The sequence below is a fragment of the Rhipicephalus sanguineus genome, chromosome 2, assembly GCF_013339695.2.
Source record: "Rhipicephalus sanguineus isolate Rsan-2018 chromosome 2, BIME_Rsan_1.4, whole genome shotgun sequence".
Classification (NCBI taxonomy): Eukaryota; Metazoa; Arthropoda; class Arachnida; order Ixodida; family Ixodidae; genus Rhipicephalus; species Rhipicephalus sanguineus.
In genome coordinates this window covers 214,948,729-214,968,853 of record NC_051177.1, presented here as the reverse complement: position 1 = coordinate 214,968,853, position 20,125 = coordinate 214,948,729, and the positions used below count along the sequence as shown (strand labels likewise).

The window sequence follows — 20,125 nt, the reverse complement described above, 5'->3', positions numbered from 1 at the left end:
ATTTGGCGAAAAGTAGCCACCATTGGCAACCCTGATCGTGCTGCCCATATAGTTGCCGCTCCATGCTTCCATCATGCAACCGTCATCCAGCTTGTTGGTCAAGCCATCCGCCAAAACATGTTTCACCATTATTGGGCATTCTGTACAACAAAAGAAGCTCGCCACCGCCACCATCAGTTACCTCTTTTTTCCTAATTTTGCCATCATCAGTAATTCTGACCACTACAGTTCCCAGCTTATCAACTGTTGCTTCCATCACATCTGCTATTATTTCCATCTTAAAGGCAAAAAATGGGGCGCAGTACAAAACAGAGACAAAAAGAAGAGAAAGGTGATACAGGCGCTCTTCTTCTCTTCTTCTGTCCCTATTTTGTACTGCGCCCCATTAAGATGAATCGCTATTTAACAAATAGCCCAAATGACTGTTTTTCTACAATATTATCTACATCCTATCCACTATTCTTTTCACCACGTTCGGTATCAATTCCGTCTCCTTCAACACCAATGCCAGCATCCGCCAACCCAGGATTTCAATGGGGTATTCGCTACATATGTGGGAGCTACTGAGATAACTAGTGATGCCATGCTCCAAAAACAGGATGCTTTAGCCTTTAATGTACGCGTGATTTAATGACAGAAGCCACCGTCGATGGCGAGCGTAGCGATTTCATTCAGGCTTTTGGCAACGATCGCCGTAACATCACGGCAGGCGGTGTTCTTGCAATGCGCTGCAAGAAGACTGTCGTGCTCCTCTCTGCTCAAAGAGCTCTCTGTTCTCTGTCCCAGCCTTGAAGAAGACAAGTCCACTTCTCGAAACATCGGCTCGAGCACCCACCCCCTGTTTACGAATTTTTTCATCTCTGCTCAGAGTATTTTAAGCTCTATTCACACGGAGCACGATATACACGTTCAGCTAATCGTCTACGTAAGCGTACGCGCCTCCGAGCCCACTCACAAGTGCGCGTTTCGTAGCACGGTGTTGCTACACCGCGCTCATCAGAATCGCTCGTATTTACGTTCGTGCATTCTTTAACGGGCACGGTAGTCGCACAGACCTCTGGCACTTGGCCTCCATCGAAATGCAATAGCCGCGGCTGAATGTGAACAAAAGCTGTGTCGATTATCAGCACTACCAGCGTTCAATCAGTATGAACGTCTGCTCGCACACGATAGTTGCACCATTTCGGCCTCAGCGTGCGACCGTGCTGACGAGCTGTATAGCCCCGCTAAAGCGAACCAACGGCGACTCCCAGCAGGAGAGGAAAGGAAGCCACAACAGCCAATTTCAGCGCACGTTCTAGAACTTTACATGCACGCGCACAGCTTGGCAATTCCGATGCGTGCGCTTACGCAGACTTGCCATCCCAGTCTCCGCGACGCCCGCGCGTATGCCTCCGCAAGGCATACGCGTACGGCGTCGTAGGCGCCTGACAGGCGCGCCAGATTTTATATGCGAAGCATTTCTTTGCGAACTTCTGCGACTTTGAGCGTCTCTGTCTGTTGTCTATCTATCTATCTATCTATCTATCTATCTATCTATCTATCTATCTATCTATCTATCTATCTATCTATCTATCTATCTATCTATCTATCTATCTATCTATCTATCTATCTATCTATCTATCTATCTATCTATCTATCTATCTATCTATCTATCTATCTATCTATCTAGCCGCCTACGACTTCGTGCTCTCCTGGATGTTTCGTCAGATGGGATCTGTACCAAAATTGGTATGGAATGACATGACTGCAAGATGAACATAAATGACAAGCCATAAAAATCATGACATGCATGTCATGAACGGCATGATTTACATGCCACGGTCTCGGTGCTCTTGTGGCCGTTTCGTTGACTTAATATATATCAAAACTGGTAGGCCGAGGCATTTCTGCATAACGAACATAAATGACATGAACACATGAACATCTTGAAATGCATGTCACGTTCGGCATGATATACATGTCACACTCATGGTGCGCTTGCGGCCGTTTCGCTTACTTAATATGTACCAAAATTGGTATTGCGTGACGTGACTTATGAAGAACACCAATACAGGTTGTGGGAGCCACGCCCATCGCCAGGCTGCTATCCTAGCGCCACGTGCTGCGCAGTGACGATATGCGTGGGCCACTTGCAGGCTTCAAAAGCGGCAGCCGTGGCACTGCCCGGCGACGGACCGCTGTGCGCGCGGCAAGGGTGTGCCCCGCCGGGGCGAAGGTTAGAGGCCAGTACTTGCGGCTGCGACCAGTTGTATCGGGCAGTGTGTTTTCCGTATTCTGAGTCAATGTTAATGAACGTTTACTTTGAGTTTAAACCAGTGGAGCGTCATTTCCGTGGCAGCAAGACGGCCCGAGCCCCACAAGGTGGTAACATGAAAATCATGACATGCATTTCATGTACTGCATGATTTACACTCATGGTGCACTCGCGACCGTTTCGCTAGCTTGATATATACCAAAGTTGATATTGCGTGACTTGGATCTGTGGCCAACATAAATGACCGGTGGAAATATCAAAATCATGACGTGCATGTCATGTGCGCAAGATTTACGTGAGACTGTCGTGGTGCTCTTCGGGCAGTTTTGATAACTGGATATACACCGAAATCGGTATGCAATGTTATGAGTGTGCGACGAACACAAGTGACAGGCATGCAGTTTATATACCAAATATAAGTTTCATTAGCGTGGTATATACCGCATTGTGCATACACGCATGAATGCACGACAAACGTGAAATATATATATAGAGGACTAGATGTCATCACATGAATGGCTTAATTTGTCTCAATGACAGGCAAGGCGATGTATGCTGCTCTTTGTTGGCTGCTTCGAATTACATCGATTTCCGCAGTGCGTGGGATCTTCCGGATTCAGTGACTTTTTTATGAGTGTGATAAACGAAATGAAAGCAGCGGCTTGGTAACGCGACGATGATAAAACCAAACAAGAGTGGTAGCCAGTAAGCGGAAGCCGCAGGACCGACATGAATCATGTCTTTTCATCAATAAGTGAACATTTAATTTACTCACGTGTAGCGCTCACAATATGCACGCATGTATGCAGAAAACGGCAAAGCGAAAAATCACCCTAGTATCTGGTGTCGCAATAAGAAAAGAATTCTATTTCTATGCTAGCGCGTAGCGCTAATGTTCGCAGTAGACGTAATTGCTGCAGCCAATGCTTTGTACGCCACAAATAATTAACGTTTAGTGATTTCTTAGAAAAGGAATGATAAACGCAAATAATTGCAGATATTCTCCCATTAAAAGACAAACATGTGTCCTTATGGGTGTTGGTGAACTTGGCGCAGGAGCGAGCATCGTGTCGAGCGAGGAGACCGCCGGTCCCGTCTACAAGGGTGGCCGTGCGGAGGCGCTGACGCAGCAGGCGCACACAGCGCTGCCCACAGTCACTGTGCGCGGCTTCCTGAATTTCCGCACGACAGTTGACGGGACCGTGATTGTGTTTACGCCGGCCTCCGACGGGAAGCCGACCGCGACCACCCGGCCGTCGTCTACCACAGCGGCGCCACAGCCCCAGGTGGGCAATCGTACTTTCATTCGTTATAGTGGGTAGCAAGAAAGACAACCGAAACAAATCAGCCACTTTTGACTTGGCACATTCATGACATGCATGTGTAAGCGGCGTATTACTTCGTTAATTTCTTTATTATTATTTGTGTGCAACGTCGGAATGGGCGCACATTCTGAAAGCAATAGAAAATAATCTATTACTGCCGACCTAAACATTTATTATCTCAAGAGGAAATATACTGCTGTTCTTGTTTCTTGTCATTAGTGCCCCTAAAAGTGCGGCGCTTCATTGGTTTTCGAAATTTTTCTCATTATAATATCTCGGGCTTTACGGGCCAAAATCACGATGATTATAAGGCCCGCCGTGGGCTCAGGCAATTTTCACCATCTGGTGTTCTTTAACGTGTACTGACGTCGCACAGTACAAGAATTTTGTCTAAGTAAATCACGCAATGAAAGACAAATTTTAAACTGTAATTGAGAACAGACAATAATGCCAAGGGAAGTATAGGGAATGTTATTTGTAGTAATTAGATATAAATGTGAAGAAAGTCAAGTGGACGAAAAGATAACTTGCCGCCGGCAGGGACGGAACATGCGACATTCGAATAACGCGTCCGATGCTCTACCACTCAGCTACGGCGGCGGTCATCCTCCCGTCCACTTCATGGGGTATATATGTGCGCATTTGAACCTTGAAGTCATCATCATCATAATCATCAGCCTGTCTACGCCCACTGCAGGGCAAAGGCCTCTCCCATTTTCCGCCACTCAACCCGGTCCTGTGCTTTCTGCTGCCACGTTATACCTACAAACTTCTTAATCTCATCTACCCACCTAATTTTCTGTCTCCCCCTCACGCGTTTGCCAAGAGAATCCAGTCAGTTACCCTTGGAGTACTAGCGCCGATCTCAGCCATGGCGGCGAGTGTGGAACACCCTTTTCTGCCTGTTGGCGTCATGTAGCACATTATCTTTTTACGAACTGGCAGCTGACCAAAAATCCCTTGTATACTACCTGAAAGTATCAAGTCTGCCAGAACGAGGTCCTTGCTATGAATGAAGGAAAGAAGGTGACTTTTAAGGGCTCATTTTTAGATGCGAAGCAGCTTATGCTCGGGTCTGTGTCCGCCCTGCCATTGGCGACCGTCCGCTCGGGAACCATGTGCGCTGGCACGAGCTAGCGCGTTCGGGCCTGTGTAAGGGGCTGCGTAAGACGCTGTGGCCTCTCCCCTTTAGGACCATGTGTGCTGGCACGCGCTAGCGCGTTCGGGCCTGTGTAAGGGGCTGGGTAAGACGCTGTGGCCTCTCCCGCTTACACTCTCTCAGCAATCATGTGATGGCGTCGGGGAACGAGATTCTGCAGACCCGCGATGAACCAACGCGTTGTATCCTAGTCATAACGCGCTGGCATGCGCTAGCGCGTTCGGGCCTGTGTAAGGGGCTGGGTAAGATGCTGTGGCCTTTCCCCCTTACACTCTCTGAGCAATCACGGAACTTCAAGTCGACCCATGTGCTGCTTCGCATTCACACGTGGTTCCCTTTAGTGGGAGATGGATGGATGGATGGATGCGAAACTTTACTGTAAGTCCTGAGGTGCACGACTCAACGCGCAGCGGGCCTGGTGTAATTTTTTTCTTTGTTAGACACAATATTAATGAGAACCAACAGACAATAATGCCAAGGAAAGTATAGGGAATGTTATTTGTAGTAATTGGGATATAAATGTGAAGAGAGTAAAGTGGACGAAAAGATAACTTGCTGCCGTCAGGGACCGAACCTGCGACCTTCGAATAACGCGTCCGATGCTCTGCCACTGAGCTACGGCGGCGGTAATATTCCCGTCGACTTCACGGGGTATATATGTGTGCGCTGTCTAACACTCCTAGGTTCAAATGCACACACATATATATACCCCATGAAGTGGACGGGAGGATGACTGACGCCGTAGCTCAGTGGCAGAGCATCGGACGGAGTAATGCGCGGCCGCTATTAGCGGCCGCGCATTACTTCACCCTACCGCTTCCAGACGGCGACACCACCCCGCGAACAAAGAGCACTGCGAGAGGAGAGGAAAGTGCAAGAGATAAAAGGCGCGTTTGTGAAGGCTCCTGCCTGTGTGACCGTAGCGCACTGGTTAGAGCGTCCTTTACCTATCGGCATGGACCCAGAGGTCACGGGTTCTCCCCCCCCCCCCATCCCGTTTAAGGAACTTTTTTCTTTGCCATCTGAGCGCGTTCCTTTTGCTGACGTATTTCCGTGACGGAAATACGTCAAGAAAGTCTTGGTGGGCCCCGGCATAGTACACTTTCGTGTTACAAACAGAGACCCCTCATGGAAATAAAAGCCGGTTGGGAAGAGAGCGGTTGGCCCTCCTGATGATGCGCTGCTCCTGTGCGCTATAGTTCATGCGCAAAACAAGCAGCCTCGAGGGAATAAAAAAGAAGCGTGGTTGATCCTTCCGTCATAGGAATCGGTGTAACACGAAAGTAAAACGTGTCCTTACAGAAGCAGTGGAATGTTTACTGTATGTTGATATAAGAGAGCTTGCACAATGTCTGTTTGTCTTTGGCAGCTGTAGCAACGTTTGACGTGGATGCACCCACGCTGACGCTTGGTGGTACATCTTTATCCCGACCACTAACGTCCATGATCAATGATTAAACAAACCCTTGTGGTAGCTGTAGTAATTATCGGTGAGAGCGTAATCAGAAAAAGTGGTGTGACAGCCAGGAGAGCGTCGCTGATTTCACGCTGAACTTGGGCTAAAGTCGCCGTCCCGCGGCATGTTAAAGAGTTATTGAACACCACGGCACGACTAGAGGGAAAAGGCGCACGTGACGTACCACAGCGCCCGCGGCGTCTACTATGTTTCTTCGACCATGTGTCTGCGCTGCGCTCTCTAAACAGTACAGGAAAACGCAACGCGCGCCGTGTCTCCCCTGTAGCCTGGCCGCGATTTTTCTCGGGGCGAGCGTAAGCGCGGAACTCGGTGTTGCAGCCAGGCGATGCCAGCGCGCGTCGCAGAGCTATTTTAAAGGCGATAGTCTTTCTTGGGATACTTAAACTCAGAAATTTCGGTCTGTCTGCCTGTCCGTCTTTCACACGATACACGACAGCCACCCGGTCAAAGTTTAACCACTTGCTGAACGCCCAGCCATCTGGAACTGGTAGCTGCGTTCATACTTGTGAACAATGTCGATCGAAAAGCAAATAGTCTGCATATATGAGGCGCTACACCAATACGTAAGTATTAGGTGGTGTGTTCCTTTACTAGAAAATACATAAATACGTAATTCTAAAGACCATAGTGTTTCTTAGGCTGCACTGAAAATGCTAGTGTTTCTTAGGCTGCTTTGAAACGGCGCAGAAACGGCCGCCAGAAGACTATCCTTTTTCGACATTTGCAGCGAAGCACGCATATACGCGGCCAATTGTTTTGGTATGGATGGATGCTATGAACGAAGCTGACGCTGGGGCTTTGGTCGCCACCTCGCGGTGTATTAAGGTGTTGACAAAATTTCCCTTCTACTCTTAAAAACGCGCCGAATGGGACGGACGCGTAGCAATGACGCGTTGTAGGAGCTAATCGTGGAGGCTATGATCATGATGCATTATTTCACTTTACCGCTCCCAGAGCGGCGACACCACCCCGCCGACCAGGAGCACTGTGAGAGCAAAGTGTGAGATATAGAAGGCGAGTTTGTAAAGCCTCCAGAGTGTGAGACTGTAGTGCAGCGGATAGCGTGCCCGGCATCTGTTGTAGCGGACCGAGAGGTCGCGGTTCGACTCCCGTAGACGGAACTTCTGTTGCGTTGCCACCTGATGGTGTGCAGTTTTTCGACGTCATTTCCATGACGGAAATACCTCACTGTAGTCTTGGTGAACCCCGGCATCAAAAAACTTTCGTGCTAAACTACCTGGAGTTTCGCACTAGAGCTCATCATAACGAGATTGTGGTGCCGGCACGTAAGAGCATAAAATTGTGTGAAATTTTTGTATTTGGAGGTACGAATCTCCAAAAATGTGTTGTATTGCTTATTCCCTATTCTACTGCCCGGATGCTCCGCAATGAGCTTGCTACCCTCCTTTTTCCCTTTTCATCACCGCCGGCTCTACTGGAGGGGAAGGTAGAACAACACCGACTTGTCACACAGGCGGTCGAAATGCTCGGCCTGTAAATAAGGGCTGAATAAAAACCACACAATATTCTATATGCGAAAACACTGCTGCGTCGACTGGGCCAGACTGAAGCTTTACTATCTCGTTCTGCCATGCCTCGGAAGCCTACTTTGACAACCATTTTATTGTGTTAGGCGATATACATATAGTAGGCTGACTACAATAAACGTAGCCATGTCTATGTAATACGCAGAAAAAATTTTAATAGAGACATAAAACAGGCATGTGGCGGTTCAAGGGGACCGGTAATGAAGCGAAACATACCTTCCTATTAGTTATAAGGGAGCACGACTCATTTAACAGCAATATTAATTGGACATTCTGTTCACATTCGAACATGCAGATCTGCAATGGCTTATCCTATGGACAACCATGGGCGTCCGGAGGGGGGTGCAAGGAGGGGCAGCTGCCCCTCCCTGGAATTTCGGATAATATTTTTCTATGTGGTAGCAATGAGCTACACAGCTTGATTAGCACACTCAGGTCCCGGCTTTCTCTATTTCCAACCAATTTCGCGCGTTGCACACTATTGAATAATCTTGCCAGTGATTTCATGGCAGTGAAAGCTGTCAGTGCTGGATCCACCCCCCCCCTTGCACCCCCCTGCAATAAGTTCTACGGATGCCCTTGTGGACAACCCTTCTGGCTGTGGCATAGCTGTACCTCATGTGTGCCATTTTATAGATGCCCGACGGATACTAAAGGGGCACTGCAAGACTTTTTCAGCATGGTCAGAAAACGCTGCCTATCGGTAGTCGAGGCTCCCGAGAACACGCGAGCCAAACATTATAGCGCAGCATACGGCCTGGGATTTACAATGATTTCACAGTATGCTAAAAATCGCTTCCTCTTCTCTCGACAAATGATGCTTACGGTGTCACTGACACAAGTTCCATGCCATTGACTCAATTGAACAAGGCGCGCTGAGTAGTTACTGTGGCCGCCGCAGGAGGCCGTTACTTACCGGCGCGCGCACGCGATCGCACTGAAAGTACGCCGCGCGTTCGAAGAAAAAAAATGTGCTCGCGATCACGAGGCGCGCGTCGCGTACCTTCTTCTCCCGTGCTACCCCTTCCTGCTTAGCTACCAGCGCTTTCGTCAGGACAAGAGATGAGAGAAAGCAATTAGAGCGTGCGACAAAGCCAATATTTAAACTTCTGCCCCCCTTCCAGTAACATCTGGCACCCCACAATGTAGCGTCTCGGGCCCCCTACTTTTATTGCGCTAGCCCCCAGCGACATTACGTTTCTGAAAGAGCCCACCGGAAGTCACCCCCAGCCAACCAGAGGTTTAGCTCTGGCTGAAATGTAATAATTACACCCAATCAAAACATAAATTGTTGCAGGTCGCCAATGTGGCATACCTTGAGCCGAGGATACCCTGAACATCAACGTCACTGCAGTCCATCCGGTCGCGGACCGATAGGTTGTTCTTTTACGTCATCGTCAGTTAGAAGGCAGGATCCTTAACGTTAGGCCTACCTGGACTGGCCCTGGCCCAGCGAGCGAAATAGAGCACACGTCGAACACTTGTGGTTGTCGAACACGGATTTACTTTACTAGGTCAATGGACGACAGGAACAATAGAGTTACTGTATATGCTACCTTTAGGTAGCAGAGTTGCGCATAGGTCTGGCTAGCAACCACCGCTATGCGGCGAAGACGCGCTCCATTTTTGCAGGCGACAGGCCTACCGGGTCACCGATCGGCAAGTCTGGCGTGTCGAAGACCGGTGATTACTTTACTGTGAATGACTAGTGTCAATCTAGTTCGCTGCAGCGGCGCGATCGAGAAATACAAGAATTGACCCGAGCGTCAGCTTCTCCGCAACGCTTGGTTGCTAGCGGCGTTTGGAAGACGGATGCGCAACTCTGCTACCTAAAGGTAGCATATACAGTAACTCTAAGGAACAAGAGAAAAAAGCGCCACCCGGTGCCTGCAAACAGTTCGTCTATGGCCTCATGATCAGTACATTGACATCTTCATAGATGGCGCTAGTAGTCCACTCTCTGAATGCAAGATAAGTTCCTGTAAAAAAAGAAAGTAATAGTCCAAGTTACGAGCTGTATAAGGTACATATGATGTCGGAGCATAAGCTTAGTAAATATAAAGACCAATTAACTGTTAGTATAATTAATGAAACTTAGTTGAATGAGTTCATTCAATGAGAACACTGTTTTCTAGTGGGTTTGTGCCGTCAAGATGGTACATACCCACTGGAGGAGAGTCTTCTTTCACTCCTCATTTAACTCACTACTATAGACCTTTTTCAAATTTTGATGCCAGGGGGGCGCCATGTTGAAATGCGCGCCGTCTAATGTGCAAGTTTGGCGAAGTCTCTATCTTGGGCTGTGCTTACTCGAACCGGCGCGTTGTTCATGTCAAGGTTAAGTTCCGGCTAGAGCCTGTGTTCACCGACTATTCATTTGCTTAGACTGTTTTGCTTAGCGTCGTCGCTGCCAATGACCGTACCGTCGCTGCATGAACCGTTAAACGGCGCGCACTGGTAATTGCGACGCAAGAAAACACGAGCTCCATGTCTATGAGCGCTTCGTCGTCGCACCAGCAGAAGCAAGCGTACCAGGTCGAGCACGGCGTGAAGTGTTGATAACCGATAAGTGGGGTGTTCTTGCAGCTGTCTACCGCTTTCCTTTATTAGCGTACTTGAAAAATCAAGTGTACAGTTAAAGCTGAAATTTGGGCTAGTTGGTTTTGACTGAAATCCTTTGTGCATCTTTCTCTGTCTTTGTTTTGTTCCGCTATATTATGTATTCAAGTGTACAGATTATCCATCAGTTTCACACCTTTGGGCACACTTGCTCGCGGGCGCAAGTTTGTCAGCAGTAAACATCGCACACTCCTTCAAAAATACCTTGACCTACATTCACCCCGACGATGTTAAGACTATGTCGAGGACACGTGCAAGCGGCCAGAAATATGGCAACTAAAGATTGTCTATGTCTCGTTGAGGCAAATGCGTGGGCTCAACTTCGCCCGGTGTGCACCTACGAGGCACTGGAGTCGCGCAAATACGTATAGTCCGGCTCGGTAGGTCAGTTGCTGGCGCACAAGGTGAACGAAGAACTCGTATTGGCGAAGGGGGATGGGACACCCTCGCAAGCCGTGAACAGTCACGCGTGGATTTCCGCAAGGCCCTCCGGTGAACAAGTCAGAGTGAACGATCGGGCCAGTTGGTATTCATGATCGAGATGTGCTGCGTGCAAGGAAACATTGACGACAAGCAGACCGGTGAAGTACGGCGCGCGAGCTGCACATGCGTAGCCGGACAAGGCATACGTTGCATCCGTGTCGGCACTGTGTTATAGAAGATATAAAGTACGAATCCGCAGCATTCTCGTGAGTTGTCAGTTGGGTCATCAGCGGCTTGTGCCTTTGCTTCATATCCACAATGCAGTATGGAAACGTTGTTCACGTCGGTTCTCTTGCCGCCAACGAAACGCCGGGAACAGATATGTGACGATGGCGACACACGGAAGTTACTCCCATTTACTGAACCCACCCACTGCTGTTACAATTCAGACGATGAAGGAAAATGATGCCGCGCTAACATGCCACACTTGCACTCATTGCGTGGCGTTCTGTGCTGCGGACACACGATTGCACCAAAAATATTTCTTTTCCGCTGCTTGTTCGTTCACCCGTACACGACACAGTGACGGCCAGGCGATTTGCTATGTGAAGGCAGTAAATTTTCTGGCATGATAGTCACTTCGTCTCGGAGACAGGCGCATATCATACTCACACAAAAGCGTGCCGAAGCAACACAAACACAGCAATGCCACAGCCCAAAGCACGATGGCAACGCTGAGAGCATTCTCTGGACACCTGCCGCTCAGGGGTTCGAGAGTGCTCCTGTGAAAAGGTCTATTCACTAGCGCATCATCTCAGCCATGGAGGAATAAAAAGTAACTGTTACACCTATGGTGTAGCGCACCACGCCAGGGACAGAGAAGAGGGACGCGTTCTGCATGTGCATCCCTCTTCTCTTCTCTGTCCCTGTCGTGGTGCGCTACGCCATATGAATTATGGTTCCCAAGCAACCAGCCCGGCAACGTGCCTTAGCAAGAAAAAGTAAAGGAGGCGGCGTCACGTGACTCCGCCAGCGTCGGCAAGTCAATCTCCTCTGAAGCCGCCCCTCTTGCTCCTGCGCGGTGCCTCCTGGGAAGGAATAGGCCCACAAGGTTGCCGGACTACTTGAGGTTTTTTCGGTTGTTTAGCACCTGGTAACTTTTAGCGGCGCCCGCTTGCCGCTCGGGCACGGGATTACGCGGAGACGTTGTTCATTTCAAAGGCTTGACAAAAAGCATTGGACTGCCTCGTATCGACAGAGTGTTCAAAGCGTGTGCATTGCAGTTTATATCGAGGTCAGTGGAATTGCTAGCGCGCTCGCCTCAAAACCCGTACTGAATGACCGACCGTGGTCAGTTTCCCACGTATCAGTTATTGCGCGGCTTGAACAGCGGTGCGTATTTGCTTACCACTTTTCGTCTGGCCGTATTAGACCAACGATGACACGAGACATTTTCAAGGGCACTTTTAGTCTCGTTCTCGCTCAGTGCAAGGCGCTGCTGTGAGTCCCTCGTTTTAAGAGAAACAAACAGCGCTAGCTTGCACTGCGGATGCCGTCACCAATTACTCGTATCCTGAAATCCAGGGTTTGACGGAATCCCGCCTGGTAGGGAGGAGGCATTGTAGAAAAGGAATAAACGCCGACCACAATAAAAACACTTTAAAACAAACAAGTCGTTTCGGCTCCCACACGGGAGCCTTAGGGCTTCTGTGTGGGAGGCGAAAAGCCACGAACACTGGCCCTTATTTGAGTTTGAACTCCGTGCATCCAGCCTCCCACAACCGGTCAGTTGTTTCTTCACTTCTGCTTCGAGCAAGCCGCATATGCTCAAACCCAAAAGATGCTACAGCTGACGTAATGAAGGCGCATCGCGTCATTTCCTTACTTCTAGCGGATACCCGGATTTTTTTATTCGCCTTGTTGTAAACAGATAGTCATGCTGTGCACGTCATGTTGTCGTGCAGAGCATGATAGCATGGCGGACTGAGCCTGTGCACATCTATGTGCGTGTGCGTGCTTACGCGTTCTTTGTGTGCGTGCAAGAGAGAAGAGGAGGCGCTTTTTGGAAACTACACCAAACAGACGCCGCGTCCTTACACTGAGGTGTATTCCTTTGTTCAACTGCATAACCAAAATATAAGTACACTTTAGTTGTTCCTTTTAGGCTGATTCTGTTATCCAGCTTTTACACAATGTTTTAGCATGAAAATTTCAATACACGTCGACAAGGAAAAAAAGTCATAATTTATGCCCACATGTGGATTCATTGTGTGGCTGGCACACTTGTACTACATGGAATGCACCATTCTTTTTTTTTGGAACAGTAATTCATTCTTCATTTAATCTTCATTGCACCCATGAAATGCAGCTCATTTCACACATACACAGCAGGAAACCACATAAATAGAGTATGTTGTAAAAGGTAAACAAACTGGTCCATAGTACCATTGATACAAATTAACAAAACAAAATCACAGAGTAATAACGCGTATCTTTAAGAAAACTAGTCATTGAGGTAAGCTTATTCTTGCGATATAGCTGCAGCTTTGCTTACAGGCGCAATCTATACAATGCTTGCGCTATAGGGCAACAATTATTAAATATTGATGTGTACGTTGTGCTTTCAAATATGTGGAAGCTTTGGTGATTGCGCAAAAAGAAATGTGCAGAAATTGCAAAAAAAAAGCAGTTCAAGAAGTTTATGCGCAGACAGGTCCCACACTAAGTGCATCAACAATAAAATGCGCTGCACTTTGCTGCAACTGAAATATACAAAAATACCTTATGTACCTAGAAGGAAGTTGGCATTCTCCAAGCTGAGACAAAACACAACAAAATTAATAGGCCATGGCTATATTAAGCTGTGAACCTCAACCAAATGAACACAGTGCGTGAAAGAAGCAAGTGTAATTAAATTGAACCTAGAAACTAACTCTCTATGGCTACAGTGAATATGACCTCATAAAGGGCAGATATAAAACAAACAAAGCAAGCACAATAATTGTTCTGGCAGTAATAAAACAACGACATTATAGGAGACAGGCAAATTTCTACAAAGGTCTGTTCAAACACTACAGGTGCAAACATTGAAAATTGATTCATAGCAAACCCACGTTAGCAAAGTGTTCTGGTGAAAGGTAGGCCAGCAAACCTACAGTCACGATTTGTACTGTTTACCTCGGTGCTGTCGAAGGCAATCGTTTCAGCAGAATTTGTGTGCAGGTGATCAAGCTACAACTTTCAGCAAGACAACAAACATCTACCTGCACAATTTACAGTAAGCCATCCCGTTACTCCACTAAAAGCTTTCGTGTCTGTATACCACGCTCATGAGCAACCTAGGGTGGCCCAGTGGCAGTATCGTTATACGAGTGCAAATTTCTAGGTGTAGTTCCATCCCTGTGAGTGGCGAATGCGAAAGCAATCGTGCGAAATGCGAAAGCGAAAATGCGAAAGTAATTTGTGTACTGTTGGATTGCATTAGCCTTTTGTACGGCGCCTCGGCTCATGACATGTTTACGTGCGTATCGGCAAGAGGGGTTACGTGGGAGAGGGCACTGTGGCGCCCCCGTAGCCCTCCGACCCCTGCGCCCTGGCTGAAGCCGAGAAGACTTACCCTTTTTTTGGAGAGACTCCTCTCCAGACTCCAAGGAACGCGTGTCGCTTTCCTGTGGCCACGTTGTCTTTCGAGTTGGGAAGCCGTGACAGACACAGCTGAATTGAGTCGAGAGTCATGCAGCCGCCGTCACCTCCTGCGCAGCCCCGGCCTTTTGTGTGCGACTTACCGCCTCATGCCCGCAACGCAAAGCCACGAGAGCTGAGTACGAGCAAGTACGAGCGTTACTGCTCGCTCTCGCGTGCCTTCTATTTTGCTGCTTTTATTACGTTGGTCGTGCGGAACTTCTCCGCCGGTTCGTTTTGTATCTATATTATTGTTGCGTATGGTGGCGCTTCGAAGAAATAAACTTTGTCAGGCAAAAAACTCGTCTCTGTTCCCACACCCCTGAAACCCGCCGCAGTCTTGGCAGAACGCGAACCACGGGTTAGGGGTCCAGCTCTGACTGTTAGGGCTGCTGCCATGTGCTTGCGAGTGACAGCCACTCCGCTAGTGCCAAAGACGGGACATTTTCGCACGCGCGGATCTGTGCTAAAAAGTAACGCCTATAGTAGATGTTGAGGAAACCATAGGCAGTCAAAATAGCGCCAGTCCGTGTATGTGTTCCTTACTTGTGCCTGCGCCTGGTTTTGCGCTACGAATATGATTACAAGTCAAAATTAGTCCCGAGACTGTCAGTATGGCGTCTCTTAGAGCCCACGTGCTACAAATGATTAAGCAGTGATAACACAAATATTATCATCATTTTCTACATTTAGCGGCCCTTCAACTGCGTGATGTTTGTATGTTTTTGACGAATTCTTTTTGATGGAGACGCTCTGTTGTCATCTTAACAACATAGCGCAGTCTGACATTTGTGTATTTGTCTGTGATTGCCCTCACAAGATGTGATGAGTGAAATTCGAGCGGGTGATTTTAGCATGTGCTGGTTCAATGTTTTAAAGAAGTCCTTGCCGACAAAGGGATGTTATAGGGGCCACTTAGCTGCAATTGAGTCTTTCCGATGGCAGTGACGAGCACACCAGGGCTCAACGCAGATCCTTCTCACATTGTCGGCAGATTTTAAGGACTACATTGAAAACGTGGATCAGGCCACCTTGAGTTTTTCGACAAATCAGGAAATATGAGACATGGATGGAGGAACTCAGACCTTTAATGCAGAACACTCATCACAATGAAGGCGAAGCAGTAAGCTGCGACCTACAAACCCGGTTATGTGTGCAACAATTGCATGACAAAGCTCAGACACCCTGCCTAAGTCAGCAGAGTAGCCATGGTTCTATGCGATTGCTTCCATAGGTGGTCCAATGGTTGCAGGGCTTCTTTGAGGGAAGGTGAAGTAAATTACATCGATGGAGGATGGCTTTTCAGAGAAGGGTCACAAAGGGGATTTTGATATACTCCAACGGCAAGCAACTTCTACCATTGTCCTTGACCTCATTGTGAATAACCAGGTTCTTGTATCCAAAAAAAAAACGGCAGGAAGTGGAAGATGGAAGCTTGCGATGAAAAAATCCGTAAACAGGGAGTGGGTACTCGAGCCGACGTTTCGACAAGTGGACTTGTCTTCCTCAAGGCTGGAACTGAAACCAGTTCCAGCCTTGAAGAAGACAAGTCCACTTGTCAAAACGTTGGCTCGAGCATCCACCCCCTGTTAACGGATTTTTTCATCAGGTTCTTGTATGCTACTGCAAATTGCTTTGTTGTTGGATTGTCGTTAAAGCGCCCAAAATATCTTCTTGCAGCAAAAAAAAAAAAAAACAGCTCAAGGTGGCCCTGGCTGAACTTAGAAATTGGAAGGCATGACAGTAGCCCATTTTCAGTAACTAAGTGGTTGTTTTGAATGAATAAAGCGCGCGAAAGAACCAGGACGAACAAAAGAAGCGATAGACCACGGCGCTGAACTCGCAACTAAAATTTTATTTCGAAACGAACGGAATAAATAGCATCTGTAAAATGATATCAGACAACCATCCCGCATGCACAAGGTGACAAAATTAACAACAAAAAACTCTATGTGGTTGATTAGACGTGAACATGAGGCAAGCTATCTCTGAGATATGAAGCTTCAGCCTGTGATAAGGCTACCGAAGGTTGGCTGATGCATTTGTGACATGTAAAAAGCTTCCATGATTTCTCGTGTGCGCTGGTCCCTGTGCCGATGCAAAATTTCTGTTCTATCAAAACTGGGATTACAACCACTTTTGCGACAATGAATAACCAAATGAGAACCTGTGCCATTTTTAACATTTTGCGCATGCTCTTGCACCCTAATATTTACGCACCGACTAGTTTGCCCTATGTAAATATTACCGCATGGACATGGAATTTTATATACGACATTAGTTTGACAATGTACAACCTTTTTTTTCGAGAGGGTTCTCTCCGGACCCCAAGGAACGCGTGTCGCTTTCTTTCGGCCACGTTGTCTTTCGAGTTGGGAAGCCGTGACAGACACGCTCAATCGAGTCGGGAGCCATGCAGCCGCCGTCACCTTTTCGCGCGTTTTATTAATTCAAGATGGAATCACACGAACTTGTCCAGTTAAACGTTATAATGTAAGTGGTTGTAGTAACTAAGTGGCCTAATCAGGCCACAAACCAATGAAGCCTGTCTTTCGGTTGGTCACTGTCATTAGTTTGCCTGCTGCAGACTCCCTGAGTGAGCAAAAGTAGACCTTCAGTTCTTGGACATTTTGAGTGAAACGAGCCACATTATTGTTTATATTTATTTATTTATTGCGATACCCACAGCGCCTTATGATTTACAAGGGAGGGGGGGGGGAGAGACAATGCTTACATAGTCACTCAAAAGCAGGTAAACGAACAAACCTGCAGCCACAAGTAGCGGAATACTAAAAAGCAAAACAGCAGATCATATATAGTGTGAAGAACGCACAATCAAATACAACACACTGAGGAAAGTGACGTCTATTTACAATATGAATTCTGCAAAGAGGAAGAAAATACATGAGGAGAGATGATCGTGGCAATGTCATGTGGCAATTTGTTCCGCTCGCGAACTGTTTTGGGGAAAGACGCCATCCTGAAGAAGTTCGTTCTGTATCTTATCTGATCTCGTAGGCATGAGCGAGGCGTGATGAGACGTAGTTATGATTGTGCAAATAATGCTCTCGATTAATACCAGTATTATTACGAAATATACTGTGAAGAAATCTTAATCTTAAGTATTGTCTGCGCTGCCGCTGTGGTTCCCATCCAAGGTTTTCCTTTGCACTGGACACACTAAAGTTGCGGGCGTAATTTGTGTGAACAAATCTCACAGCTAAATTCTGAATCCTGTCAATTCTTTGAATGTGCACCTGCTTCCAAGGATCCCAAACGCATTCAAGTATCGTCTAACGTTGGTTTTATACAACAGCTCTTTTGCAGCAAGCGGCAAATTTCTTGCGTTTCTTCTAAGAAAACCTCTCGAAGCCTTGCACGTGACATAATCGATATAGCGACGCCATGATAATTGTGCAGTAAAATAAACTCCAAGCTACTTATTTTCGGACAATTTTGCCAGTTTCTGCATTAATACTGTAACCAAATTCATGGCAGCTCTTTGTTTCTGGTGAAACACGCACACACAGTTTAAGTCACGTTTATGTCCATGCGCCAGGAATTACACCAAGTCATAATTAAATTCAAATCGTTCTCTAGAGTAGCGCGATAATCTGTAGTATGAATAACCCTGTATAATACGCAGTCGTATGCAAACACACGAAGGTTTGAGGAAATACCGCAAAAAAGGTGACTCATATAGATCAGAAATAGAAGCGGCCCCAGCACTGACCCTTGCGGCACACCTGATGTAATATCCACTTGATCGGACTGTATTCCATTTAAAACAACCATCTGGCGCCTGAAGTTTAAGTATTCTTTGATCCACTCAACAATTGAGCAAGTTATGCTGTACCAGGTCAGTTTTTCTGTTAGAAAAGCATGAGAGACCAAAGGCTTTCCCGAAATCTAAATACAAACAGCTAACAGTGAATCTGTTACTTAGTGCACTAGCCAAATCATGTGTAAATTCAGTCAACTGTGCAACACAAGAAAATGCAGGGCGGAATCCATGTTGCTGGGGTGATAATAAGGAATAATTTTTTAAGTGCTTCATAATGTGTGTAAAAAGAATATGCTCCAGAATTTTACAACTGATGCAAGTGAGTGATATCGGACGGTAATTTAACACAATACTGCGCGGGCCAGACATGTGCACTGGCACAACGTGAGCAAGTTTCGAATCATCCGGCAAAACACTCATTCAGCGATTTTGTGAAGATGACAAACAAGCATTTTGTTAAGGAGCGAGCGCACATAAAAATTAAAGCAGATGGTGGTGCCGTCCGGTCCAGTGGCCTTTGAAGCACATAGCTTCTCTAACAATGTCTGGATTCCCCGCTGGTCAATTTCAATTTGCTGTCCGCCCACAGCGGTCAGTGCTAAAATGGAACCACCGCTTGAGCGGCCAGCAAATACAGAGCTAAAGTATTGGTTAAGATTTGAGGCTTTTGCAATGTCACTGTGATGTAATTTTCTGTCGTTTTTAAGTGTAGGAATAGACGTTGTATCTTGGCCGTTAAAATTGACTAGCCACCAGAGTTTTTTAGGACATCTCTGAATGCTTAATTGAAAAGAGCCGAAAAACGTGTTTTTTTTCTATCTTTAAAACGATTTTCATATGCTTGGTTATTAGCTCAAGCCTTTTGTGTTAACTTGTCGCGATAATGTCCATTGTGGTGGGGCTGGCTTGATTATGCCGGGCGACGAAAGCTTTAAAATCAAAGTAAAATATTTTATATGTGTTGTTTGGCTCCGGTGTGTAGAGATCGTTGATAGTGCACACCATGGAAACAAGAAGTGTGCCTTTCAGGGTGCCAGTAAATCGTGTCAGTACTCCTTTAAGGAAGAAGAACACATACTGAAGTAACGTCCTACTTGTTGCTCGCGCCCACCTTTTACAGCGAAAGCTGTTATGAGATCATTTCAGCGGCCGTTTTTGGCACCGTACTTGTCCGCCACCGCCGCTGCCGCCGGTGTCCGTAACCACTATCGCTCGAAGTAAAAAAAAAAAACAACATAAGAAAAAAAATTCAGGATGGAACGAGGTTCGAACCTGGGCCCTCTGCGTGGGAGCCCAGTATTCAACCTCTGAGCCATGCCAGTGCTTCAAACTGCTTTGCAAAAAGGTCCTATACAGGCTTCATGTCGGGAAGGAACCACTAACATATGCAATATAGCGTGGTAGAAGAGTAAAATGAGCACCAAGCGTCGCACAACGCGAATTCTGTAACCAAGCATCACACAATGCGAATTGCGCAACGAGTAGGTTGTTGAATGCTTCCAACCCTTTACAAAGGGCTCCGCCATAATTCTTCATCGTCGTCAGACACAGCATCAACAAAGTGCGCATAATGCCTTACATGCGTTTAGCAGGTACCACGGCTCTCCGTAGAACGACGAAAAATGGCACAGTGCCTGCTGCCCTACTTCTCAAAAATTACAATGATTTATAGCGTAGTGGGTTCCTCGCAAGTGCACTTGTATTGGTTGCCAAGGGAGCCCATACGCGCATGATCCATTTCCGCGGGGTCTCAGTAAAGTTCTTCGCACCCCCCCCCCTCTCTCTCCCACGTCAACGTATGTTATACAGCATGGCGGGAGAGGGAAATAGCGACCGGGCGTCACCCAATGCAA

General features: G+C 47.1%; 1 protein-coding gene across 1 annotated transcript in view; it reads left to right on the top strand.

Moving 5' to 3' along the window:
* The window catches only part of LOC119382224 (mucin-5AC), a 260,979-nt gene that overhangs the window by 165,379 nt on the left and 75,475 nt on the right, over nucleotides 1–20,125 (top strand). The window contains 1 exon segment of the mRNA XM_049412751.1: nucleotides 3,314–3,543. Within this exon segment, the coding sequence (XP_049268708.1) occupies nucleotides 3,314–3,543 (230 nt within the window).